Genomic DNA, 25,696 nt, shown 5'->3' on the forward strand with positions numbered 1-25,696 from the left:
TGGCTCTTGCGGAGGACCACATGGTCTCGGACTAGGGTTTCTCTCCTGAGAGGTCGCGGCAAGCTCATGGAGGGCTCCTCAAAGGGGGAGGCGCCCTCAGTGGCAGTGGCTGCCGTGCTGAAACACAGCTCAGCGTTGCCACCCGAGAGCGCCCAGGTCCGGGGCTATGACTTCAGCCGCGGCGTGGATTACCGCGCACTTCTGCAGACCTTCAGCACCACCGGATTCCAGGCCACCAGCTTCGGGCGCGCGGTGCAGCAAGTCAACGCGATGGTGAGGGCGGGGGCGCGCCTGTCCCGACTGGACCAAGGAATACTCTGAGGGGCGGGGCTTCCTGGGCAACTGTGGGCCCTGCCCTGGGCCGTGATTTCAGTGCATCTTTGAGTAAGTAGGGGCCGATTCCGGCAAATTTAAAGCTTTCAGGATTGGGCAGACCCTGAGGCAAGGCCGTGTGGTTAGGGTGGGGGGACTTGGATTTGGAGTTTTTCCCAGCGGGAAGGGGACTGGACCTGAAAAGGAGATTCTGGGGGACCGCGGAAGGGACTGGGTTTGCATAGGCGACATCCCTGGATGGAGTTTGACTCTGGAACTCATCTGGGGCCCTTGGGCAGGGATTCGAGGGCATAACCTAACTTGGCCTGGCCTGTACTGCAGATCGAGAAGAAATTGGAGCCACTGTCCCAGGACGAAGACCACCACTCAGACCTGACACAGAGCTGCCGACCGCTCACTGGCTGCACCATTTTCCTGGGCTACACATCCAACCTCATCAGTTCAGGCATTCGTGAGACCATTCGCTACCTTGTGCAACACAACATGGTGGGGACCTGGTGGGTCTGTGGCCTCCACCTTTCTGGGTCAATGGACATTTAAGTTTTTGAGTACTTAAGTGTTAATATGAGTTCATTTTAAGAAAAGTACTCCTCTGTGAGGGAAGAGTCCTGCCCTGCATGAGGGCCTACATCCCTGCCTTGTGGTTGCAGGTGGATGTCTTGGTGACCACAGCTGGAGGCGTGGAGGAGGACCTCATCAAGTGCCTGGCACCTACATACCTGGGCGAGTTCAGCCTTAGAGGGAAGGAGCTTCGGGAGAACGGTATTAACAGGTGGGACGGGCTGGGGATTTAGCTCAGTGGTTCCGCCACCTGCTTCGCAAGCGCAAAGTCCTGAGTTCGATCCCCGTACCAAAACAAACAGGTGGGACCCTGAGTGGTGTGGGCAGGGAGCTGGCCCTAGGGGCCTGGGGATTGATCCAACATGCCTTTGTCCCTAGGATCGGGAACCTGTTGGTGCCCAATGATAATTACTGCAAGTTCGAGGACTGGGTGATGCCTATTCTGGACCAGATGGTGCTGGAACAGAACACAGAGGTTGGGCTAGAGCAAGTGGCTTGGGAGGTCCAACGTGGTGGGGTCTGAGTAATTGTGGGTTCACACGGATGTCTCCATCTTCCCTAGGGTGTGAAGTGGACACCTTCTAGGGTGATTGCTCGGCTTGGCAAGGAGATAAACAACCCAGAGTCTGTGTATTACTGGGCCCAGAAGGTGAGGAGCTGGGTGGGGCCAAAGTTTTAGACTGGTGTGTGCTAGTTGGTTTCATCTTTGCAGTCACCTGGGGAGGCAGCATCCCTTTTAGGTGAGGAGCCTTAAACACTTGAGAAATTAGTTGATTTGTCTGAAGTCACACAGCTCTACATGGTGGGGAGATTCCTGGCTATACTCCTAGATTATGTGGGTACATTTGGGGGTACCATTTAGCAGTTTCCCTGGTGTCAGGCCTAGGATACCATGTTCCCCAGAGGCTGTGCAGCCCCCACCTTTGAGAAGTAACAAGAGCCACTGCTCAGAGTGCTAGGCACCCTCCTCAGGATTGTGTGCAGGTTTCTTAGATCCACAGCCTCATCTGTGTGAGGGGAATCTTGGATATCTGGACTGTTTAGTCAAGGCAGGAATGTTAAGAACATTTCTCAGCTGGGAGGGAGGAATGCAGCTGGAATGGGGGCCGTGTCACAGCTGCTGACTGTTCCTGCCCTCCTCAGAACCACATCCCTGTGCTGAGCCCTGCGCTCACAGATGGCTCACTGGGCGACATGATGTTCTTCCATTCCTACAAGAACCCTGGTCTGGTGCTTGACATTATTGAGGGTAAGGTTCTAGGGCCCAGGAGGAGCAGGGAAGGAGGCCTCTGAGCCCTAGGCCTGACCACAGTCCTCTTCCCCAGACCTGCGGCTCATCAACATGCAGGCCATCTACGCCAAGCGCTCGGGGATGATCATCCTGGGTGGTGGTGTGGTCAAGCACCACATTGCCAATGCCAACCTCATGGTGAGTGGTACGGTCCCCATGAGGTGGTATTTGCCACCATGCACTAGATCATGGTCATGGGCCAGACAGGCTAGGATCCTGGTCCTCTTTGGACTGAGGTTCTAGTTGGGGAGGCTGCACACGACTGATGGTTATGACAGATGGTAGTAATTGTTAAGGAGAAAAATAAGGCTAGATGGCATGGTGGTGCACACTTGTAATTTCAACCCCTCCAGAGGCCGAGGAGTTAGTTGAGCCCAGGAATTTGAGGCCAACCTAGGCAATATAGTAAGTAAAACTTAATTAAAAAAAAAGGGCTAGATAATGGGATGAGAAGAGAAAGGGGTACTTACTGACTAGGCATGGTGGCACATACTTAGAATCCTAATTGGGTAGGCTGAAATAGGATTGCAAGTACCAGACCAGCCAGTCTGGGCAACTTAGTGAGACTGTCTCTAAAAAAACAAGCTGGATGCCGGGGATTTAGCTCAGTGGTTCCACCGCCTGCCTTGCAAGTGCAAGGTCCTGAGTTTGATCCCTGGGAACAAAAAAAAAAAAAAAAAAAAAAAAACCCAAAATAAAAAAACCCAAAACCAAGCTGGGGGATATAGCTCAGTGGTAAACACCTGTGGCTTGTCTCCAGTACCACAGTAATTATCTTCATTTATTTCTTGAGAGGGTCTCACTATGTAGCTGAGGCTGACCTTCGAATTATGTAGCACAGGATGGCTTTGAACTTACGAGCTTCCTGTTTTAGCTGCCTGAGTGCTGGGATTAGAGGTGTGCACCACACAAACGCAATCCCAAAATAGAGAAGTGTTAGGGTTTCTGGAAAGGGTGACTGTGAGCTGAGGTGTTTGGGAAGTTATCTGGGAAGCTTCCAACAGAGGAAACAGCCAGCGTGGAGGGCCTGAGGTGCCTCAAGAAGTCAAGGAGCAGCTAGGAGTCCTGAGTGTGGAGTGGGGTTGGGGTGGGTCTGGAGGTACCCAGAGAGTGATGGTAGAGCCTGAGTGTGAGTGGATCCTGGAGTCCTGATGGGGTGGTGGCTGTAGATGGAACATGGTGGTTAGGTTTGGAGATCTTCTGTAGCTAAAACTTGGTGGCAGATCTCTCTTCCTCCCTCTGTCCCTCTGATTTCATGCAGTAGTTTTTGCTTGCTCTGGTCTCCTTGGACCTATTATGTAAGGTGAGGTGTAGCATTTTCACTTAGTCTCCCAAAGCCTTGGATTTTGAATTATTTGGGGTTTTTGAATTAGAGATGCTTAGGAGGTGCCTGGCACCAACAGTGGCCCCAGGCATGGACATGGGGCTCCCTTCATCTGGGACTCCTTCTTCAGTCTTTTGGGCTGTGATGTCCCAGGATTCTGCCTGTTTGTCCCCCCGTAACCAGCTGACCAGCCCATCATGTCCTTTGCAGCGCAATGGGGCTGACTATGCTGTCTACATCAACACAGCCCAGGAGTTCGATGGCTCTGATTCGGGTGCCCGGCCAGATGAGGCTGTCTCCTGGGGCAAGATCCGGATGGATGCACAGCCTGTCAAGGTGAGAGGTTGGCCAGATGGGGTGTGGGACCTCCTGGCAATGGGTCATGTGCCTCACCTGGGTCCCCTTACAGGTCTATGCTGATGCCTCCCTGGTCTTCCCCCTACTGGTGGCTGAAACTTTTGCCCAGAAAGCAGACGCCTTCACAAGTGAGAAGAATGAGGACTGAGCAGCTGTGGACTGGAGGCTTCCCCCTCTTTTTTATTTTTCTGGTACTGGGAATCAAACTCAGGACTTTGAGCTTGTGAGGCAGGCATGGTACCACTGAACAAAATTCCCAGCCCCTCCTATTTATTAGGGTGCCACCCATGCCCCCGCCAGCAGTATCTCTGGAATAAATCATCCCATGTAGCCCTGGGTCCTCTGCAGTTGCTCTTGGTTCTTGGGCCTGGTAGGGGTCCACAGCTTCAGCCTGCTGCCCCCTCAGCCTCATAGGCCTCTTCCCGCCAGCACTGCACGCTGCCCCCCATGGCAGTGAGTAGGCAGGGTTCGTTGGGGTGGAAGGCTAGTGACTGTACCACACCGTGGCCCACGGGCAGTGCCAGTGCCAGGGAACCCTGTGGAGCAGGCATGGGGTGGTGGTCAGTGGCTTGGCTGTCCCTTCCGAGACCTGGCTGAGGCCCTCCACTGCCTCTCCCCAACCTTCAGCCACTAGCTCTGCTGGCCTCTTGGGTCCTGTGACTGCATCTGCCTTAAGGCATCCTTAGGTGCTGGGGCTTCTCTCATCAGCAGATGCTCTGGGCAATGTCCGAAGCCCACAATTCTCTCTTCTTAAGTTCTGTTCCCCAATTCCCTGCCATGGCATGGGCTCCACCAGGCCCATGGCAGTTCTGATGGCTCACTTCCCGTATGACCTGTTAGTTCTTTCCTCTCTGCACCTTGTAACTGTCAAGTTTGAGTGCTCCCCTGGCCCAATGGGAACAGCTAGAATATCCTTGCTGTCACAGTTCCCAGAGCAGGAGCCGGAGCTCCAAGATTCCATGCTCCCCATATTCATCCTTTTAGGGAGGTTAATTCTATGGGCTGAGCCCCAGTGCGGTCTCTGTAGCCCAACTTCCCCACTAGGCTGATACATGTCAAGGACAGGGATTGGGGCTTGAAACCACATGAGGACCCTCAGGAAGTTTAGCCTTCATGAATAGCCTCAGGTCCCCTCACCTAGGGGTTCCAGGGGGTCAGCCTGATACTTGAGGCCTTATCTGACCTGGATCCTGCTGTGCCACCTTCCAACGTTCTGTCATGCTTCTTCACCTTAGTATGTGCTATTCCTATTTTCTGCTACCCCTTTTTTGACCCGGGTGTGACAGGGCTTGGCCAGGCTCACCTCCACCAAGTCCCAGAAAAACACTTTCCCGTCCTCAGAGCAGCTGACCACATGCGTGTCTCGCTCACTGAGGCTGCAGTCCAGCTTGTACTCCTGGTTCTTGTGGCCTGTGTATCTGGGTGAGGGGGTGTGTTAGGGGGCCTGGTCCTGCCCAGGGGTGGCAGGGAAGGGAGGGGACCAAGGCTGATCAAAGGGACTCACTCGCCTAGCAGCTCCCCAGTGTCCTTGTCGAGAAGCCGCAGTGTCGAGTCCAGGCTGGACACAAGGGTGCACTGGCCATCACGGCTGAAGCAGGTGCAGGTGATGGGGCCTGGGGTGGGAGGATGGCAGGTGGTAAGGCCGGGGTGCTCCTGGACACCCCACTATCAACCCGGCCTGTACCCAGACACACTCACTGCCCACATAGTCCGAGAAGAGCTGGCCCATCCTCAGGTCATAGCGCCTCACGCGGCCGTCCACAGAGCTGCAGGGAGGGCAGGTCCAACTTGAGTCTCTGTGTCCCTGTGCCCTCCTTGCTGGAGAGGGCCCTGCTTTTTCCATGCAGGAGTGGGACTGGACCACTGGCCTTGAAACTCAGGCCTAGGGGCCCATCTAATCTCCTTCATTTTCCAAGACTCACAGCCTCTGCAAGCCCTTGGGGTCCTCTTCCCATGCATATGCTACCATGCTCAGCTCTGGCATTTGTCTTACTCTGGTTATCTGATTTGCATAGGGACCAGGCTGGGTGGCGCGCGCACACATACACACACACACACACACACACAGCTCTGTGTGAAGGCCCTGGGCTCAATTCTCAGTACTGTGGGGCAAAAAGACCTTTAGCTAGGTAAGCACACCAGTAATCCTAGCTACTGAGGATGCTGAGGCAGGAAGATTTGAAGTTTGAGGCCAGCCTGGGTAACTTATCAAGAACCTGACCCCCACCCCCAAAAAAAGAATGGGGAAGTAGCTCAGAGGAGTGTACCCCAGCATGTATGAAGCCCTGGGTTCAATCCCTAATACTGCCAATTTTTTACTTGTTGGTGTTCTGAGATAAGTGTTAGTAATATGTAGCCCAGGCTGGCCTTGAACTTGTGATCCTCTTCAGCCTCCTGAGTGCTGGGAGTACATGTGTGCACCACTATTCCTGACCAAAAAAGTTAAAAAAAAATGCGTGTGTGTATGTGTTTCTTGTTTTTTTTTTTTTTTTTTTTTTTTTTTTTTGAGACAGGGTCTCACTATGTAGTTGAGACTGACCTGGAACTCACTATGTAATTCAGTAGGCCAGGCTGGTCTCGAACTCACAGCGATCCTCCTGCCTCAGCCTCGCGAGTTCTGTGATCACAGGTGTGTGCCACCACACCCAGCTTTGTGTGTGTATGTGTTTTGAAAGAAGTAACAGGGTCAGGTACAATGGTTGGGCAGTCCAAATTCCTCAAGTGGTGAGAATGGCATGCTCTTGAGCTGTAGTAACGTGTGGGCTATTCTGAACTATAACAGGCCTAATATAGTCAGAGATTCCTGCTTATTTTGTTCACTGGTATATGCCTATCTACAAGTATTTGGTAGTGTGTGTGCTCAAAAACACATTGATGAAGTAGAGGGGGAGTCCTGGCAGAGGAAGAGCAAGAGCAAAGGTGGCTGCATGCTTGGCATATTTAGTAGAAATGAGGCCCAAGAAAGAATAATGGCTGAAAGCCAGCAGGGACCAGGCTGTAGGGCCTTATGCATGCTGGTGAGAAGAGTAGCTGTGTGTGTGTGTGTGTGTGTGTGTGTGTGTGTGTGTGTGTGTGTGTTGTGCAATACTAGAAATGGAACCCAGGGCCTTTGCACTGAGCTCTGTTCTCAGCCCTTTAATTTGTGACAGGCTCATACTATGTTGTCCAAAAGTTGCAATCCTCCTGCCTCAGCCTCCCAGAGTCCTGGGATTACAGGTATGTTCTACCATGCCTGGCACTTTTTCTTTTGAGCAGTGCTGGGGACAAAACACAGGGCCTTGTGCATGTTAGGCAAATGCTCTACCATTGAGCTACATCTGCAGCCTAGAGAGTAGATTTCTAACCTAAGTTCAGGAGTAGCTGCAATATTCAGAAGCTAGGGACAAGGTTTGGGTTCCACTCACCCTGAAAGAACCTCATGGTCAGACACCTTCACGCTGGACACTCCATCCCTAGCTTCGTCCAGTGTTTGCACTGGTTCAGGCCTCCGAGATCGGCAGTCCCAGCAACGGATGCTGGAATCAATAGAGCCTGTGTGGCCAGCATGAAGGTGAGGTCAGGTTTTTGACTCTTGGGCAGCACCCGTGGACCTCCTGCCCAGGCCTCAGACTCACCGGACAGGATGACTGTGGCCTCTTCATTAAATTGCACTGTGTTCACTTTCTGAGAAACAGAATTTGCCACTCAGAGGAGGCTGGATTTTGGGGGATTGGGATACATGTAGGATTCCCAGTGCTGGTTTGAAGCAAGGACACTTGGTTGGGTTAGGGAGTGCAAAGGATCTGGGGGAACTTCAAGGACAGAGCTCGGCTGTTGCTTTTGTTTACGGCACAGGGCCGGATAGGGGGACGTTGGCGGCTGTTCCCACAGGTCCCCACCTTGTACACCGAAGTGAGGTCCCCTGGCCCGGCCCACACTTACCCCAGCGTGGCCCCGGAATTTGCGCACGACCTGCCCAGATGCCACATCCCACAGTACAACAGCTTTGTCCCCGCCGCCCGAGCAGAGACTGCTGTTGTCAAAGGAGCTGGAGGGCAGTGGGCAGGAGGTCAATGTCGGCCTCCGATTCTGGCCTCAGCGTCCCCTGCCCGCCCGGACCCGGCTCACCCGGCCGCATCCAGAACCTCGTAGCCGTGGCCGCTGTAAGTGCGGAGCAGGGTCCCCCGCAGTGGGTTCCACAGCTTCAGCGTCTTGTCGCTGCCGCATGTTAGGCAATAGTTGCCGTCCACTGGGGAACACCGGGCAGGGGTTACCGGACAGCCGGCCTCGGGACGGGGAGGGTCCCAGATGAAGACGTGGGCGCTCACCATTAAACCGCACGGCCCGCACAGCCCCTTGCCCGCAGTCCAGCGTCTTCAGCAGTTTCTGCGGCAGCTCGGGTGCCCGAGGCTTTGGCTCGGGGAAAGCCATGGCTCCAGGTCCTGCTTCTCTCCGCTTTGTATGGATCCGAGGCTTCCAAAGCGCTTGGGTTTAACCTTATTATTGTCCCCCACGATCTATTTCCGGCTTCTCGGGTTCAAAATATCAGCATTTTGATGACATTGTTGGGAAAACTGAAAAACTTCTTTCAGTTTTTTCCCCTCTCACTCCCTATTTTCGAGATTTTCGTTTTTTGCTTCTTATTCTCTGGCTGTGGTTAGTTTTGGTCTTCGCCGTCAGGAACGGAAGCGTGAGGGTAGCAGGTGTTACTCTGAAAGTCACCCTCCATGCCCACACCGGAAGCTGCGGCTCCCGCAGCGGAAGAGGCGCGACCCGGTTTTCGACTCGCTATGTCCACGAACAATATGTCGGACCCTCGCAGGCCCAACAAAGTGCTGAGGTGAGGATTCCAGCGGCAAGGCAACAGGACTCGGTTTGTGGGTGCGGGTTAGGCCGAGGGAAGCGCTTGTCTCTCACAGGGGCGAGACTCGATCGTCTCTGACCCCTGAGCCTGTCATAGGTACAAGCCCCCGCCAAGCGAGTGTAACCCAGCCTTGGACGACCCGACGCCGGACTACATGAACCTGCTGGGAATGATCTTCAGCATGTGTGGGCTCATGCTTAAGGTAGGCTTGGCTGAGTGACGGTGTAGCTCCGCCTGGGAACGGGGCTGGGACGAAGTAAGGGCCTGTGGGTGGCGGGGGCGGGGCGGGACCTGGTGACTTCGACCAAAAAAACCCTAAGGTGGGAGGAATTGAGGTCCAGGGCGGTCGGTCCCTGCGGAATGAGTCTGAGCTGGGATCCAGGCTGTGAAGCAACTTGGAAGGGACTCGTAGAAAAAGAGTCGGGTCCTTACCCTGAGGGAATTTCTTTTTCTTTTCTTCTTTTTTTTTGTTGCGGGGTGGTACCGGCAACCAAACTCGGGACCTTTCGCTTGCGAGGCTTGGCGGTGGAACCATTGGCTAAATCCCTGGCCTGGGAATTTTTCTTTTTTGTAGTTCAGGCTGGTTTTGAAAAGATTTTATGTAGTCCAAGCTCGTTTCAAACTCGTGGCGATCCTCCTGCCTCAGTGCTGGGATGACAGGTGTATGCCACCACACATGGTAACATACGGAAATTTCTAAAGCTGATCTTGAGCCTCAGGGACCTTAATGGGGTCTGAGAGATGGAGGCCACTAGGAATAGGAATCAGATTTCAGCTGCAGGCTATGAAGGGTTAGAACTAAGGGGCACCTTTGGTCAGGTCTAAGCTGCACAAGGAGAATCAGTGGGCAGGATTTGGTGCCTCAGAATGTGGCTTGCGGGGGCTCCTTGTCATGCTTCATTGGCCTCATCCATTCATCCATGTTTCCTCAGCTGAAGTGGTGTGCTTGGGTTGCTGTCTACTGCTCCTTCATCAGCTTTGCCAACTCCAGGAGCTCGGAGGACACCAAACAGATGATGAGTAGCTTCATGTGAGGCTTGGAGTAGAGAGGGAGGAGTTGGAAGGGGAGGGGGCTACACCTTTGTCTGGCACTGACACCTCCTTCCTGTCTCAGGCTGTCCATCTCTGCCGTGGTGATGTCCTATTTGCAGAATCCACAGCCCATGACGCCCCCCTGGTGATGTCAGCCTGAAGGTGTGGGATACTAAGCCCCTTTGTGCACCTCCTCTTTGGCCTGGCCTTTGGCTGCTCAACCTTCTACCCTCAGCTTCAGGGCTAGAATTGCCCGAATGGCCTCAGGGCCGTGGGGACATCAGGACCCTCAGTTGATGGAAGGAACTAGGCCCTTTCACTGGGGTCCCACTTCTGCTGGCGCATAGAGGGAAAAACCTTAGGCTTTCCTACCCTGCCTGCTGCTGGGGAAGATGCTGGTCATGTTTCTAGGTGTATCCACTTGTTTTCTTGTGGAAACCAACTGATAATAAATTTTTGCATTTTGACTTCCCCTGTGACTGCTGTGTTCTGTTCGTGGGATGCCCTGCTAGGTGGAGAAGGGCTCCAGCTGCTCTGATCTTGTGGTAGGGCCCCTCTCTGGAATGTTCTGGGATTCACTTCCTTATTTCACAAGTCTTGTGCCTTAGGTCAGGTGCCAGGGAGTGTTGAAGGATTTTAAGATACAGGAAAGACCAATGAGTGATACAGGAGGGTGTTTATTTTAGGTGAACACCCACCAGCCCAAGGGACTCCTGAGCAAAGATTGAGCCCAGAACAAAGGAAGGCTCCAGTTTTTGTTTTTTTTTTTTCCAGTACTGAGGATTGAACTCAGAACGTATGCTTGTGAGGCAATTATGGCACCATGAGCTAAATTCATGGCCCTCGGCTTCAGTTTTTAATACATTTGGTTGAAGGGGGGGTGTGGGTCTTTAGTGGTGAGAGACTGTGGGGGAGGGGCAAGCAAGGTCACAGAAGTGAGACAAAGCAATTAATAACTTAGCCTTGCAGGAATACATCGCCTTATGAATCTTGTGAGAACAAGATGTCATAAACTTTGTTTACAGGACATATTTTCCCATTTTATCTGTACCAGAACAAGGAGCTACAGCCACGGGAGAGGAGAGTGATGGGGGGGGCTGCCCAAGACTGAGAAAAACTTGTTTTCCTTTAAGGATTTAGCAGGAATGTGATTTGTGCCCTCCAATAAGTCAGCAGGTGGCCTTGCGGACCTAAGGAGTCTGGGCTCTGGGTTTCTTTTTCTTTGTCGGTACTGAGGATTTATCTCAGAGTTTTAGTGAGCTACATTCCCAGCCCTTTTTTATGTTTATTTTGCGACAGGATCTTGATAAGCTGCTAAATTGCTTAGATGGAGTTCAAACTTTTTTTTTTTTTTTTTTGGTACAGGGGATCGAACTCAGGTCTTTGTGCTTGCGAGGCAGGCGGCAGAACCACTGAGCTAAATCCTGGGCTGGAGTTCAAACTTTTGATCTTCCTGCCTGGGGGATTTCAGATGTCACCACACCGGGCTTCATTTTCTTTTTAGAGGCATGATGTCTGCAAACTGAATGGACTGGTAGGAATTGGGAAGGTTGTGACTCAGTCTTACCCACCTATCAGGCTCTCCCACCTTACTGGAAGACCCAGGGGTTCGTCCCAGCCAGGCTGGGTGCCTCTCATCCCAGGCATTCCAAGGGCAGTTTTTGCTTGTTCTTTTTTTTGTGTGTGTGACAGTCTCACTGTAGTTAAAACTTGGCTTAAATTTGCTATGTAGCCCAGGCTGGCCTTGAGCTCTCTGCGATCTTCTAGCCTCAGCCTCCCAGGTGCTGGGATTACAGGAATGCACCCCCACGCCCGGCTCCCAAGGTCAGTTTGTGTGCCCAACGTCCCAGCTCCCGTAGGGCAGAATAGGACTCCTAGCCATGTTAAGTGCCTCCAGGATCCAAGTCCTGAAGTTCTACGGTGCACCTTAGGGTCCCACGCACACATTCCCCAAGTTTCATCTAGGAAGACACAGTGCCTAGAAAAAGTTGAGTCCTTTCTTCCCACTAGGCCAAAAGCACTCCAAAGCCCCACGGATGGGGCCAGGGATTTGGCTCAGTGGTTCTGCTGCCTGCCTTGCAAGCACAAGGGCCCGAGTTCGATCCCCAGTACCACGCCCCCCCAAACCAAAGACCCATGGATAAATCTTAAAAGTGTTTCCTGCCAGGGCTGGACAACTAACCTGTTCCTGAAGAACTATAGCAGTGCCCTAGTCACGAGCCCGGCCTCCAGCCCCGCCCCTCTAGCGCAGATTGGCCAGGCCAGATTCTAGGGGCGGAACGTCCGCCCAGCTTAGCGGGGCCGGGGAACTCTGGAGGCCGCGGTGGTAGCTGACCCATGGTCGTCCACGCGCCACCTTTAGGGGTCGGTGCTTGCGGCTGCTGGGGCTCCATGGGGCGCTGGATGAGTGCCCCGAGCCCGCCGCTCTCGCCTGTCTCCTTTCTCTTTTTGTTATTGCTGGCGACGCCTCGCGCTTGGGCCTCTGGATACGAGGTGAGCCGGACTTGAGGCCGGGCGGAGGCGTGAGGGGCTCTGATCTGCAGATGGATACGACAGGGTGGCCCAGGGCGTGCTCTGAGTCACTGAAGGGTCTGGATGCTCCTCCGAGGATGGGGCTAAGCTGATTTCCTACCCCCAGCTCCGCGTCACTGGGTCGCGGGCTTGGACTTTGCGGGCATTTAATTGTGGGACCATAGGGCTAGGGAGCTGGTGAGCAAAACGGCTGAGCAGGGTGTTGGTGTTGGCTCTCCTGAAGTTCAGCCAGAGTCTCCAGATCCTGCTTGTCTCCTCCAGAAAGTCTTCTCCTCTTCTTCACTTTAGTGCCCTGAAATGAGAACTAGGAAAAAAAAAGTGTCCCATGCCCCAGGATGGCTGTCCGCCCTCTGCAGATGCTTACTAGACTGCAGCTACTACTCTGATTATTTTCCTGGAGTGGGAATGGGAACCGCCTGGTGGGGCCCCATGCAGTGGGAACACAGCTATGTGTGTCACCTGCTTGGGAGGTCAGGGTGTGCTCCGCACATAGCTGGGGTTATAGCTTCTGTGCCTCTCTGAGTCACTTCCAGGTCAAGGATGGTCCTGTGTTTCTCTCACTCCCTGCCCACCTAGAGGCCTGCCATTTAGCTGCAGGGCACTGAAGTTAGGTTACCCACAATGTGTGTTTGTGTATGTGTGTGTGTTTGGGTCCCTGTACAGACATGTCCTGTGGTTCAGCCAGACATGCTGAATGTGCACCTGGTGGCTCACACCCATGATGATGTTGGCTGGCTCAAGACGGTGGACCAGTACTATTATGGCAGTGAGTAGAGAGTGGGAACTGGCAACCGACTGCACCTACTGCTGTGTCTCCCCTCTGTCCTTCTAGGCCCTGGACCTTAGGGTAGGGACAGTGCATAGCTTGGGTTCCTGCTGGCTCCTGACTGCCCATGTCCCTGTGTCCACAGTTAAGAACGATGTCCAACACGCAGGTGTGCAGTACATCCTAGACTCTGTCGTCTCAGCCTTGTTGGCAGAGCCCACCCGCCGCTTCATCTATGTGGAGATGGCCTTCTTCTCCCGTTGGTGGCGTGACCAGACAAATGCAACACAGGAAATCGTGCGGAACCTGGTGCACCAGGGTGAGCATGTCTGGGGAAATGGAAAGAGGAAGCCCAGCCCAATTTGTGTTGCTGTGGGCAGGCTTGGGGGATTTTATCTTGCTATGTAGATGGGGTGTGCAGACTTGGGGCCCCAGTGGCTTGGAATCTGGAGAACTGTGCATCCTGTTAGTCTCCACCTGCAGCAGCTCCTCTGGGGACCTTGCCCTGCACCAGGCCCTTCGTCAAATCTGTACCCCTCTTTTATCCAGGCTTTGAGTTGCCAGGCCTTCTCCTTCACTGCATCTCACACCTGGCCCCACTCCTAACAACCCTGCTTTGCATTTCCTTGTTTAGGGCGCCTGGAGTTTGCCAATGGTGGCTGGGTGATGAATGATGAGGCGGCTACCCACTATGGTGCCATTGTGGACCAGATGACACTTGGGCTTCGCTTTCTGGAGGACACATTTGGCAATGACGGGCGCCCCCGTGTGGCCTGGCACATTGACCCCTTTGGCCACTCCAGGGAGCAGGCCTCCCTGTTTGCCCAGGTGCTACCCTGACCTCTGAAACCCACCCTTTCACATGCACTGACTCCTCCTTTCTCTGCAATCTCACTGGGACCAGCCCAGCCCCACTGGTCCTTCCCTTTTGTGAAGTTGAATTTTGAGAGTCCTTCCTTTTGCCTCTGGCCTAAGCAACCTCCTTCTGCAGCTGGCTTCTCCCTGCCTTACTCCTTGCTAGAATCCTGGCTCCTTCTCTGTTTGGGTTGCAGGTAGATGCCTACCTTGCTTCCTCTTTGTTTTGTTGTTTTTTTATTTTTTGGTACTGGGGATCGAACTCTGGCCCTTGTGCTTGCCAGGCAGGCGCCGGAACCACTGAGCTAAATCCCCAGCCCTTTGTTGGTTTTTTGAGACAGGATCTCACTATGTAGTTGAGGCTGACCTGGAACTCACTATTAACTCAGGCTGGTCTCAACTCACAGCAGTCCTCCTGCCTCAGCCTCCGGAGTGCTGGGATTACAGGCATGCACCACCATGCTCGGCTTGTTGTTTTTTTTTGAGACAGGGTCTTGATGTGTAGTTCAGGCCATCCTTGATCTCACTGTGTAGTCCAGGCTGGCCTCAAATTTGAGGTGATCCTCTTGCCTCACTCTCTAAGTGCTGGGATTAAGGGTGTGCACCACCTTGTCTGGCCTGGCCCTTGCTTCCTCGTTGGTGCTGGGGATGGAGCCTAGGGTGTTTGTTTGTTTGTTTGATTTTTTGGTTTTTTTGAGACAGGGTCTCACTATGTAGTTGAGACAGACCTGGAACTCACTATGTAGTCCAGGCTGGTCTTGAACTCACAGTGATCCTCCTGCTTCAGTTTCCCAAGGGCTGGGATTATAGGCATGTGCCACCACACCAGGCAGTAGGGTTTGTGGTTATTAGGCAAGAACTCTACCACTCAGCTGCACCCCAGCCCTCTATCTGGGTTTGTTTAGATATATTTAGAAACAGAGTCCTGCTGTGTAGTTCATACTGGCCTTGAACTCACTATGTAGCCCAGGCTGGCTTTAAATTTGCAGCGATCCTATCTCTGCTTCCTGAGTGTTGGGATTATATGAGTGTGCTACCAGTCCTGGCTACTTATTTAGCTTTTTTTTTCTTGTTCTTGATGTTATTTATTCATCCACTTTTATGAGTATATGTTTGCACTATATAATGATTACATTTACTGTAGGAGATTGGTACATATACAAAATACATGTCAATTCCCTCCCTACCCGCTTCTTCCACCCCCTATCTGGCTTTAAAACCAGCTTTATTATTATCCTTTGGCTTTCTCCTTTCCCCTTTGGTCTAGCTGGACAGGGGGAGGTGAGTTCTGGCTTTCCAGTTGCCCTCCTGTTGCTGGGTGCCTTCTGACTCTTCCCAAGCTCCCTAAAATAAACTGGAGGCCTCCCTGGTATCAGCCCCACTTTCTGCCTGTGCTCTGACCACTATGGTGCCATTGCGGACCAGATGACACTTGGGTCCCACAGGACCATGGGCTCCGGCTTCCCAAGCAGGGGAGCACAATGGTGAGAGGCTCCCTCTGCTCCACCCCAGATGTTTTTTTTTTTTTTCCAGATTCTTTTTTTTTTTTTGGTTATTATTTTTAATTTTTTAATTTCTCCAGATGGGTTTTGATGGCTTCTTCTTTGGGCGCCTTGATTATCAAGATAAACTGTTTCGGAAGGAGAGGCGGGAGATGGAGCAGGTGTGGAGGGCCAGTGCCAGCCTGAGGCCCCCCTCTGCAGACCTCTTCACTGGTGAGGGAGTGATTTAATGATCTACTGTCGCTATCTTAAAATTCTTAATTATTTGTGAGCAGGGCTCTCTGCATTTTGGGGCAGGGCAGGTTTGGACCTCACGGTAGGTCTGGGGCACTGGGCATCCTCTGAGCTTGGTGTGGCCCCCAGGTGTGCTCCCCAACAATTACAACCCACCAGAGGGGCTCTGTTGGGATGTGCTGTGCGCTGACCAGCCTGTGGTGGATGACCCCCGCAGTCCCGAATACAACGCCAAGGATCTGGTCAGCTACTTTCTGAAGCTGGCCAATATCCAGGTAACCTTGATGTTCAGAATCTTCATATTATAGGCCCTTTCATAGCCAGGGAGGTACTTCCAAGGAATGTGAGAAAGTGTGCTCAATGATACTGTCCCATTCCTTCCCCATCATGACACTGTTCCATTCCTCCTCTTGGACTTATAGTCCTTCATTAGAGGTGTGCAGTTTGCTGGGTTTGGTGGTACATACCTGGCGTCCTAGCATTCTGGGAGGCTGAGGTGGGAGGATTGCAATTAGCAAGACTGTGTTCCAAAATAAAAAATAAGAAATGGCTGAGAATGTAGCTCAGTGGGCAGGACCTGGGTTTGTTTAGTTCAAAAACTAAACGAAAAACCATGCATGTGACAGTATGACACAGTGCTTTGATCTGTGTATTAGCCCAAGAAAACTGTTCAAAACTGTCTATTTTTATTTGTGTCTCTTTGCTCTGATGTGCCGTGCCCCCATGTTTTTTTTTTTTTTCCCCCTTTTTTTTTTTTTTTTTTTTTTTTTTTTTTTTAAGACTAGGTCTTATTGTGCAATTCAGGCTGGTCTTTAACTCGTGACCATCCTCCTGCCTGAGCCTCCTGAGTGCTGAGATTACAGGCATGCAGCACACTTGGCAGTCCCCACATGAATTCTTGACCCCATACAAACTGACACAGCTGGCCATGGGTGGTCCAGGACACCCCAGCCTGAGGATTCTTCCATCTTGCAGGGCCAGTACTACCGCACCAACCACACAATGATGACTATGGGTTCGGACTTCCAATATGAGAATGCCAACATGTGGTTCAAGAACCTTGACAAGCTCATCAAGCTGGTCAACATGCAGGTCAGTGTGCCTGCCCTGTGGGACCTGTGTCGCAGGAGTCTGTGAATCAGCTTTTTGTCACTAGTGCAGAAACCTGAGATCCTCAACTTAGAAAGTCTGTCTTTTGGCTCCATTGCTTTGAGGCTTGTGGTGAGACAGTGCATTGTGGTGGGAGAAAGAGGTGGAGCAAAACTGTTGCCTCTGTGGCCAGGGAATGAGAGACAGGAAGAGGAAGGGGCCAGGATCCCTCTATCTCACAGGCTTCCAATGACCCCAAGACCTACCGGTGGGCTCCTCTATTAAAACTTCTCCTATGCCCAGTAGCATCAAGCCTTAACACAAGGGCCTTTCAGAGTCATCTAGACCCAAACTGTAGCAGTTAGTGTATGCTGTGTCCTTCCTGCTTGGGCCATGTGCATAGCAATGGGTGCTTTTTGTTGTTGTTGTTACAGTATGTGACAAATGACCACAATCTTAGCAATTTGAAAAAACAGAAATATGTGGGCAGGGTGGCACATACTTAGGGCAAGAACAGATGTATTGGTAGGGCCAGGAGAGTATATATTTCCTTACTTTTCCGATTTTAGTATATGTGCCGCTGAAGCAAGCACATTTCCTTTTCTATCTTCTAGAGAGGGCTGGATTCTCCGGCCCATGGGTCTCTCTCCAAAGTGAGCCACAGAGCATCTCTCTGATTCTGCTTCTATAGTCACATCTTTTATTTTGCCCTCTTCTGCTTCCTTCTTCCAGCTTTATCCCCCACTTCCTTTTTATTTTTTCATTAAGGGGGATGGAACCTGGGGCCTCATTCCACTGGCCTACACCCCTGGCTTCCGTTTCCAGTTTTAAAGACCCTTGGAATTATACTTGGCTTTTGGGATAACCCAGGACAACCTCAATCTTAAAGTCAGCTGATTAGCAGCCTTAATTCCATCCGCAACTTTAATTCCCCTTTGACGTGTTGCCTAAGTTTGTCCAGTGTTCTGGGGATCAATTAAGACATCGTTGTCTTTGGGCCAGGGATTTAGCTCAGTGGTTCTGCCGCCTGCTTTGCAGGTGTAAGGTCCCAAGTTTGATCCGTGGTACCAAAAAACAAAACAAAACAAAACTTGAATAAGACATCGTTGTCTTTGAGTGATCATTATTCTGCCTACCCCAGATGTGCTGGTCCCTGCAGGTGGCCTGCACTGGTGGCTGTGTGACAAACAGTCACTCTTTCCCATCAGCATGGGGGCTCGTCTTCTCTCTTCTACCTCAGACACCCTGACCCATCTATTCTGTCCTTGCCATCTGTGCAGTCCCTACACCATCACCTCCCAGTTGCTCTCTGCACTGCTGTTTCACCAAAACAGATCTCAGGAACTTTCACTGAGTGCTCTGTCCTCCCCAGCCTCTGCCACCAGTACCTTGTTCCCTGGCAAATCCCACATCCCTGGGCTGCTGCAAGGTCACCACCTGGCTCTTTTCTTCTGCCACTAACTACTCTTCTGCTGAATTCATTTTATAAACTCTGGAAATAGAGTCCCGGCTCTGTCACTTACTGCCCTGTGACTTTGAGAAATGTTCCTATGCCTTAGTTTTCTTAGCTATAAAATGGGAAGATTGGTGGTCTCCATCTCACAGAATGATTAATGAGAATTTAATGAGTTATTTGGTTGCTTTGATCAGTACCTGGAAGGTGATGCATCTTTGTGGTTGTTTTATTATTATTATTTGTGCTACTGGGTATTATTATTTGTGGTACAAGGCCTTGTGCCTGCTAGACTAGTGATCTACTATTGAACTACACCTCCAGCACTGGTTGTTTACTATTATTGTTATTATTATTATTATTACTCTTTCTGGCTGAAAACTTTCTGTACCTTTTTTTTGTTTGTTTGTTTTATGAGACAGGGTCTTGCTATGTAGTTCAGGCTGACTTTGAATTCACTAATGTAGCCCAGACTGGCATTGAACTTGTGGCCATCCTCCAGCCTCAGCCTCCCGAGTGCTGGGGTTATAGGTGTATTCCACCAGATCTGGGTTGTTCTTCCTTTAAGACAATAGCTGTGGACTAAGGATGTAGTTCAGTGGTAAAGCACTTGCCTAGCATGCGTGAGTCCCTGGGTTTTATCCCCACCAAAAAAACCCCCAAAAAACCACATGGGTACTAAATGTATTCAGATTGTTTTCTTATCATTTCCTCCTAAACAATACAATACCTATTTGCATAACATTTACACAGCATTAGGTATTATAGTACAGTACTGTATATGGGAGGATTTGCATTGGTCATATGGTTATATATATATTTCTTGAGACAGGGTCTCACCATGTAACCCAGGCAGGCCTCAAACTTGTGACAACCCTCCTGCCTCAGCCTCTCAAGTGCTGGGATCATAGGCCTGTGCAACCACGCCTGGCCAGAAATACTATGCATTTTTATAAGGGATTTGAGCATTTGGAGATTTGGTATCCTGGGTGTACATGTATGTGTGTATGCCCTTAAAGGAATGTAGTCCTGCTGGGTGTGGTGGTGCATACCTGTAATCCAGCCCTTGGGAAGCTGAGGGAAGAGGATAGCAAGTTGGAGTCCTTCTTGGGTAGCTTGATGATTTAGTGAGACCCTGTCTCAAATTAAAAAATAAAATAGGAGCACACACCTAAAATGGTGGCACACACCTGTAATCCCAGCACTCAAGAGGCTGAGGCAGGAGGATCGCTGTGAGTTCAAGACCAGCCTGGGTTACATAGTGAGTTCCAGGTCAGTCTCAACTACATAGTGAGACCCTGTCTCAAAAAACAAAAAACAAAACAAAAGGAATGGGGATTGTAGCTCAGTGCAAAGGCCCTGGATTCTTTCAGAATGAGTGTGCGTGGGTGTATAAGGATGCGTGCTGCGGGCTCATACCCAACTCCTCCCAGCAGCAGGCAAACGGGAGCCGTGTGCACGTGCTTTACTCCACCCCTGCCTGTTACCTGTGGGAGCTGAACAAAGCCAACCTCACCTGGTATTTGAGGGGCCTGGGGAATGGGGGAGGGGGACCCGGCCTGCCCCAGGGTTGCTCTGCTGTCCTTACCCACGGCACCCCCACACCAGGTCTGTAAAGGAGGACGACTTCTTCCCCTACGCAGACGGCCCCCACATGTTCTGGACCGGCTATTTTTCTAGCCGGCCAGCCCTCAAGCGCTACGAACGCCTCAGCTACAACTTCCTGCAGGTGGGTGGGCTAGACTAGAGGACAGCCGAGGGATAGCCCAGGGACGGACAACCCAGGCGTCCCAGCGCACCTACCTCGTGCCCCGCAGGTGTGCAATCAGCTGGAGGCGCTGGTGGGTCCGGCGGCCAACGTGGGACCCTATGGCTACGGAGACAGCGCTCACCTCAGTACGTGATGGGCTTGGGGGGCCCGGTTGGGGCTGAAGACAGAAAGCATCCCTAGACCATCTCCTGGAGGCCCGTCTTGGAACTTCGGAGTCCAGCACGTGTGCACGGGCCTTTCTCGCCCCATTGGGGTGAGGCAGAGAGCTCGGTGCAGACTCCAATGCCCCCCCCCGTCTGCCCGCAGACGAGGCGATGGCAGTGTTGCAGCACCATGACGCAGTCAGTGGCACCTCGAAGCAGCACGTGGCGGACGACTATGCCCGTCAGTTGGCAGCTGGCTGGGGGCCTTGCGAGGTGGGCGGGGCTGACAACAAAGGGCGTGGTCCAGGGGGTGGGGCGGGGCCTAGAGAGGCCTCTTGGGGAGGGGCTTGCAGGAAGCGAGGTAGAGTGAAGAATGAGGGTTAAGGAAGGGGATGAGCCTTGGGAGAGGGGCGGAGACTGGAGGGGCAAGGTCTCGGCCTGGGAGGGTCCAATACAGGGCATGGTCAAGGCAGAGGTGGAACTAGGCAGGCTGGGGGTGGAGCGGGGTGCAGAGAGGGGAGGGGCCGGATGGAGGCAGCACGGTGTGGCTTTGCAGTGGTGGGAGGAGACCCAGGTATGGACCTGGTCAGCAGCACACCTGTCCCCTTGCACTCCTCCCCAGGTTCTTCTGAGCAACGCGCTGGCCAAACTCAGCGGCTCCAAGGAGTCCTTCTCCTTCTGCCACTTCCTCAACATCAGCGTCTGCCCCCTCAGCCAGACATCTGCACACGTGAGCCTGGATTGGGTTTGGGTAGAGGGGCGAGGTGAGGAGGAGTCAGGGTTGGGCGATGCACCCCAGAAGCAGCATTTGCACATTTTCTTTGGAGAAACATACTGGGACTATATTATGTAGGGGAGAGTGGGGCTGGGACAGAGACAGATAAGCCACGAAGGATGGCCTGACCTAGGAGGCCGCAATCACCCCTGGAACATTGCTGCGGCTGGTGGGTAGGCTGGGGAAGTCCTGCTGTGACCTCTCCCCTGCCTGACCTCCCACCCCAGTTCCAGGTCACCATTTACAACCCCCTGGGGCGGAAGGTGGATTGGATGGTGAGGCTCCCGGTGAGTGAAGGCCTTTTCCTCGTAAAGGACCCCAGCAACAAGACTGTACTGAGCAAGGTGAGCCCTCTCGGTGAATACCACCTGCCTTAGACCTTTCCTTTGGGCATTTTCCTCTTGTTCTTTGAGCCCAGGGCCTTTTCATTGAGCTAAATTTTCAGCCCTATTAAAATTTTTTATTCTGAGACAGGGTCTCACTAAGTCGCTTAAGTGGCCCAGGCTGGCCCCAAACTTGTGGTTCTCTTGTCTCAGCCTCCCAGAGTTCTGGGATTACAATGGTGTGTCTCCACATTTAGTTCTCCCCAAGGATGACTCTTGAAGCTCTATGTATCTGCCCCTTCTGCCTCTGAATATATGCCCCCTTTGGGATCATCTGCCTCCCGTGACTGGGTTGATTTTTTTTTTTTCTTGTGACAGAGTCTTACTATGTAGTTCAGGTGGGTCTTGAACTCATTATTCAAGGCTGGCCTTGAACTTGTGATCCTCCTGCCTCAGCCTCCCAAGTGCTGAGAAACAGGTGTGTGCTACCACCCCTGGTTTATTATTATTATTATTATGCTGGGGTTGGAACCCAGGGCCTTGTATAATGGTGGCAAGTGCTTACCACTGACCTACATCCTAGCCACCTTCTCTACAATCTTTTCCTTGGGATCTTACACATCCTTCTAACAACACCAGATTTCTTCTCCTTATCCCAGGACTCTTACCCATCCCTGAGTTTGGTGCCTCCTATCTATCTATCTGTCTGTCCACCCATCCAACTATCACCTGTCTATTTCTCTATTTGTCTGAGGCAGGGTCTCGCTGCGTAGTTTAGGCTGGCCTTAAAATCACTACGTAGCCCAGACTGGCCTCAAACTCACGGCACTCCCCCTCATCACCCTCCTGAGTGCTGGCTTTACAGGGGTGTGCCACCCCACTTGGCTGGTTCCTTTACTTATGAATGACACAGTATGTCCTTGTAGTTTCTTGACTCGGTTTCCCTTCTCCTTGACCCAAGGTGGTGGAACTTCCCAGCTCTGACAACCCAGAACTCCTGTTCCCAGCATCGGTGCCTGCTCTGGGCTTCAGCATCTATTCTGTGACGCAGGTGCCTGTCTGGAGGCCCCAGGCCCGCCCTCCGAAGCCCTGGCCCCAGAAGTTTGGGCCCTCTGTCTTGTCCATCAAAAATGAGGTAAGGCCCTAACTGATCCCTTTCTTGACTCTGTGAAAGATTTGAAATGTTATGGTGGACCACATGGACTCTTGGTCAGGCGGTCTTTGGTCTCTGGTTTGCTGTTGCTGCTTCCCTTATTGAGTAAGTGTCTCTAGCTGATGTGTGATCTTCACCTGAGCCTCAGTTTCCTTTCTGAGGCTTTTGTGAGAGTCCAGTGTGGTCATGAGTAATGTGTGGCAGTTCTGTTGGAGCTGATGCCAGGTGGGGAACTTGGAATTTCAGGAGGCCCTCAAATAAGGTGTCATTTATCTTAAGACTTAGGGCTGAGAGATAGCTCAGTGGTACAGAGATTGCGTAACGTGCATGAGGCCCTGGATTCTGTCCCCAGCATTGCAGTAAATATATAACTACCGACAGAAGGAGCCATGGAGCTATGTTGGGAAGAGGGAAGAGGCAGGCAGAACACAGCAGACACAGAAACCCTCAGGTTTTTTTGAAAATAATTTTTATTAGAACATGTTTACAGTACATAATAATCATATCCATCCTGGGGAGTTAGTGTATGCACATAACACATTTTAATTGTTTTTTCTTCCCCTTCCTGCCCACCCTCCATCTCTTGGTCCTCTCTTCTCTTTTTACAAAAGATTTATCTCTGTATTTCCTATTATCTGTCTTTTATTTTGCTCTTTATTTATACTTTGGGTATCTCATATAAGAGAAACCATTCAATATTTAAGCGTGTGTGTCTGAGTTAGTTCACTTAACACCGTGGTCTGAAGGTGCAATCATTTTCATATAAATGACTCAAGTTTATCCTTCTTTATGGCAGAGTAGTACTCCATTGTGTGTAAATACCACATTTTTCTGTATCCATTCATCTCTTGATGTACGTGGTACTTCCAAGATTTAGCTATAATGAACTGTGCTGAAAACCCTCAGATTGTGAGAGCCTTGAGGACCACGAAGACTTTAGCTCATACTCTGAAGGAGCCATGAATGGAACAGGATTGCATTATAATTGTTATGGAAACTGGGCATAATTTAGCAAGCCTGTAATCTCAGCACTCTGGGAGGCTGAGACCAGAGGATGTTTTTCCAACCCAGGAAATTTAGTAAGACCCTGTCTCAAAATAAAAATATAAAGGCCTAGGGCTATAGCTCAGCGGTGTATAGCTTACCTGGCATGCATGAGGCCCTGGGTTTATGTCCCAGTGCCAGACCCCTGCCCCTCTAAAATTAAAGACTATATTTCTGGGTGTGGTGGTGCACTCCTATAATCTCAGCACTCGGGAGACTGAGGCAGGAGGATCACTGTGAGTTCGAGATCAGTCTGGACTACATAGTGAGTTCCAGGTCAGTCTCCACTACATAGTGAGACCCTGCCTCACAAAAAAAAAGAGACTATATTAATCCTAGCACTTTTTCCTTGATGGCTGCCTTTGTTTTTTTTGTTTCTTTTTTTGGAGAGAGGGTCTTGCTGTGTAGTTCAGGTGGCTTTGAACTCACTATGTAGCCCAGGCTGGTCTTGAATTCATGGCAGTCCTCCTGCCTCAGCCTTATGAGTGCTGGGATTACAGGTGTGCGCTACCACCCCCGGTGATGTCTCCCTTTTTCCATTAAAAATAAAATAATGTTGCTGGGGATTTAGCTCAGTGGTTCGGCCACCTGCCTTGCAAGCGCAAGGACCTAAGTTCGATCCCTGGTACCAAAAAAAAATGATGTTAACTGAGCATAGTGGTGCACACTTGTAATCCCAACGTTTGGGAGGCTGAGGCAGGAAGATTGCTGTGAGCTTGAGGCCAGTCTTGGATACATAGTGAGTCTGAGGCTAGCCTGAACTGTATAGTGAACCCCTGTTTAAAAAAAAAAGAGATACTATTATAAATACAATCCAGGCAAATCTTATTTTAATATATTCATTATTATTCCAGTCAAGTTTTTTATATGATTCTATTTTTTTTTTTTTTCTTTTGGTACTGGGGATTGAACTCAGGACCTTGTGCTTGTGAGGCAGATGGTGGAACCACTGAGCTAAATCCCTGGCCCCTTTTATATGATTCTAAAAGAAATGAAAACATTTCCTTGGATCCCTGAAAGTCTGTCTCATGGGTCCTGGTGTGGTGGCTTTTGTGTTCAGTGCCTAAGTTGGCCCTGACCTGGAGTGGATGGGGGCTATGACACTTTTTCTTTTTCTGTTTTTTTTGAAACAAGGTCTTACTATGTAGCCCAGCCTTGAATTCACCACAATCCTCCTGCCTCTCAAGTGCTGAGATTAGGGGCATGTGCCACCATGCCCAGCTGGCAAAGGCTCTGACTGGCCTTAGGTGCCATAGCTCACTCTGGCTGGTGTGGGGTGAGCAGACAGGAAATGAGCATAGAGTGGAGGGATCAGAGTGGAGTGACCGTGTAAGTCCCAGAGGCATGAGAAGCAGCAACATCACAGGTTGAGGCTGAGCCTGAAGGAATTGCTGCAGAATCTGTAATAGGATCAAATGTGAAAACCGTGGAGAGCCGAGGTTGGCTGTAGAGTGCCGAGTTCCAGGAGGGGTAGCACTGCTGCCGACTGTGGCCCTGGGCAGTGATGTCTGGCTCTATTCCTGAACAGTACCTTCAGGCTACGTTCCACCCTGACACGGGGTTCTTGAGGACGATTGAGGTCCTAGACCGAAAACTAGTGCTGCCCGTGAGCCAGGCCTTCTTCTGGTGAGAGAGGACGGTTGGATGGGGCGGGGGCACAGCCAGGCCCTTCCCTGACTCATCTGCTCTGGCCACAGGTACAACGCCAGCACGGGCGACAAGCAGAGCGATCAGGCATCCGGTGCCTACATCTTCAGACCCAGCCGAGAGAAGCCATTTCCCGTGAGCCACTGGGCTCAGACACATCTGGTGAAGGTCCGGGGCCATGAATGATGAGGGGGCAGCTGGGGACGAGAGATGGTGGTGGAACCTGAGAGGCTGATTTCCATCCTCAGAGTGGTCATGGGATTTACCATGCTTATATGAGAGGCTCTTCTTACCCATTTACATCTGCCGCGGGTGTCAGATGGAAATGAGGTAAATGAGGAGAGCCGAGTGTAGCTGCTTGAAGAGTTCCTCAGGCTGGATGCGGTGGTGATCCCGGCACTTGAGGAGGCTGAGGTAGGAGGACTGAAAGTTTGAGCCTAGCCTGGACAGTTCAGTGACTTAGCAGGACATTGTCTCAAAATAAAAATTGAAAAAGAGCTGGAGCCAGGTGCGCACCTGTAATCCCAGCACTTGGGGGGCTGAGGCAGGAGGATCGCTGTGAGTTTGAGACCAGCCTGGGATACATAGTAGTTCTAGGTCAGTCTCAACTACGTAGTGAGACCCTGTCTCAAAAAAAACCAGAAAAAAAAAAAAAAAAAAAGGGTTGG

The 25,696-nt window shown here is 51.4% G+C and overlaps 4 protein-coding genes across 6 annotated transcripts in view; 3 read left to right on the forward strand and 1 right to left on the reverse strand.

The window, feature by feature from the left end:
* The first annotated feature begins 41 nt into the window (after positions 1-41).
* Dhps (deoxyhypusine synthase) lies at positions 42-4,232 on the forward strand. 2 transcript variants are annotated; one of them, XM_010613348.3, is made up of 9 exons: positions 42-273; positions 655-819; positions 984-1,105; positions 1,273-1,369; positions 1,457-1,543; positions 2,038-2,143; positions 2,220-2,323; positions 3,720-3,845; positions 3,919-4,230. In XM_010613348.3, the coding sequence occupies exons 1-9, from the start codon at positions 67-69 to the stop codon at positions 4,012-4,014; spliced, it is 1,110 nt and encodes a 369-aa protein (XP_010611650.1). In that variant the 5' UTR covers positions 42-66; the 3' UTR covers positions 4,015-4,230. The 2 variants fall into 2 exon arrangements, with proteins under 2 accessions (XP_010611650.1, XP_033613396.1); XM_033757505.1 differs by lacking the exon at positions 42-273 and having other exon boundaries at positions 761-830; positions 3,919-4,232.
* Wdr83 (WD repeat domain 83) lies at positions 4,229-8,501 on the reverse strand. The gene is made up of 9 exons (XM_010613349.3): positions 8,174-8,501; positions 7,974-8,094; positions 7,788-7,893; positions 7,481-7,529; positions 7,271-7,397; positions 5,565-5,632; positions 5,371-5,479; positions 5,170-5,284; positions 4,229-4,402 (listed from the first exon to the last, which is right to left on the reverse strand). Exons 1-9 carry the CDS (start codon positions 8,274-8,276, stop codon positions 4,253-4,255), a joined length of 948 nt encoding a protein of 315 aa, XP_010611651.1. The 5' UTR covers positions 8,277-8,501; the 3' UTR covers positions 4,229-4,252.
* A 70-nt stretch (positions 8,502-8,571) lies between these two features.
* Positions 8,572-10,213, forward strand: Wdr83os (WD repeat domain 83 opposite strand). Its single transcript, XM_010613350.3, has 4 exons — positions 8,572-8,685; positions 8,806-8,911; positions 9,642-9,739; positions 9,824-10,213. The coding sequence occupies exons 1-4, from the start codon at positions 8,573-8,575 to the stop codon at positions 9,888-9,890; spliced, it is 384 nt and encodes a 127-aa protein (XP_010611652.1). The 5' UTR covers position 8,572; the 3' UTR covers positions 9,891-10,213.
* Positions 10,214-12,009: 1,796 nt separating this feature from the next.
* Man2b1 (mannosidase alpha class 2B member 1) overlaps positions 12,010-25,696 on the forward strand; it is an 18,608-nt gene continuing 4,921 nt past the window's right edge. The window contains exons 1-16 of one of the 2 annotated variants that reach the window (XM_010613347.2): positions 12,010-12,234; positions 12,937-13,039; positions 13,185-13,358; positions 13,674-13,867; positions 15,477-15,609; positions 15,760-15,905; positions 16,606-16,722; positions 19,609-19,691; positions 19,781-19,901; positions 19,990-20,068; positions 20,250-20,359; positions 20,709-20,816; positions 21,089-21,205; positions 22,146-22,319; positions 24,910-25,007; positions 25,079-25,196. In XM_010613347.2, the coding sequence (XP_010611649.1) occupies positions 12,079-12,234; positions 12,937-13,039; positions 13,185-13,358; positions 13,674-13,867; positions 15,477-15,609; positions 15,760-15,905; positions 16,606-16,722; positions 19,609-19,691; positions 19,781-19,901; positions 19,990-20,068; positions 20,250-20,359; positions 20,709-20,816; positions 21,089-21,205; positions 22,146-22,319; positions 24,910-25,007; positions 25,079-25,196 (2,031 nt within the window). In that variant the 5' untranslated portion in view covers positions 12,010-12,078. The remainder of the gene's footprint in view (positions 12,235-12,936; positions 13,040-13,184; positions 13,359-13,673; positions 13,868-15,476; positions 15,610-15,759; positions 15,906-16,605; positions 16,723-19,608; positions 19,692-19,780; positions 19,902-19,989; positions 20,069-20,249; positions 20,360-20,708; positions 20,817-21,088; positions 21,206-22,145; positions 22,320-24,909; positions 25,008-25,078; positions 25,197-25,696) is intronic. The other variant, XM_033757463.1, reaches the window with a different exon arrangement.

Source organism: Fukomys damarensis, unplaced genomic scaffold (assembly GCF_012274545.1).
Source record: "Fukomys damarensis isolate Sample0158 unplaced genomic scaffold, DMR_v1.0_HiC HiC_scaffold_30, whole genome shotgun sequence".
NCBI classification, from domain to species: domain Eukaryota; kingdom Metazoa; phylum Chordata; class Mammalia; order Rodentia; family Bathyergidae; genus Fukomys; species Fukomys damarensis.

Coding starts and splice junctions, on each gene's coding strand:
- Wdr83os (XM_010613350.3), top strand. CDS start 8,573: ATGCCCACACCGGAAGCTGCGGCTCCCGCAGCGGAAGAGGCGCGACCC. Junction 8,912..9,641: donor TGTGTGGGCTCATGCTTAAG/GTAGGCTTGGCT, acceptor ATGTTTCCTCAG/CTGAAGTGGTGTGCTTGGGT. Junction 9,740..9,823: donor CAGATGATGAGTAGCTTCAT/GTGAGGCTTGGA, acceptor TTCCTGTCTCAG/GCTGTCCATCTCTGCCGTGG.
- Wdr83 (XM_010613349.3), bottom strand. CDS start 8,276: ATGGCTTTCCCCGAGCCAAAGCCTCGGGCACCCGAGCTGCCGCAGAAA. Junction 7,530..7,787: donor AATTCCGGGGCCACGCTGGG/GTAAGTGTGGGC, acceptor TCTGTTTCTCAG/AAAGTGAACACAGTGCAATT. Junction 5,633..7,270: donor GACCATGAGGTTCTTTCAGG/GTGAGTGGAACC, acceptor CCCTCCCTGCAG/CTCTGTGGACGGCCGCGTGA.
- Dhps (XM_010613348.3), top strand. CDS start 67: ATGGAGGGCTCCTCAAAGGGGGAGGCGCCCTCAGTGGCAGTGGCTGCC. Junction 1,544..2,037: donor TGTATTACTGGGCCCAGAAG/GTGAGGAGCTGG, acceptor TGCCCTCCTCAG/AACCACATCCCTGTGCTGAG. Junction 2,144..2,219: donor GGTGCTTGACATTATTGAGG/GTAAGGTTCTAG, acceptor CCTCTTCCCCAG/ACCTGCGGCTCATCAACATG.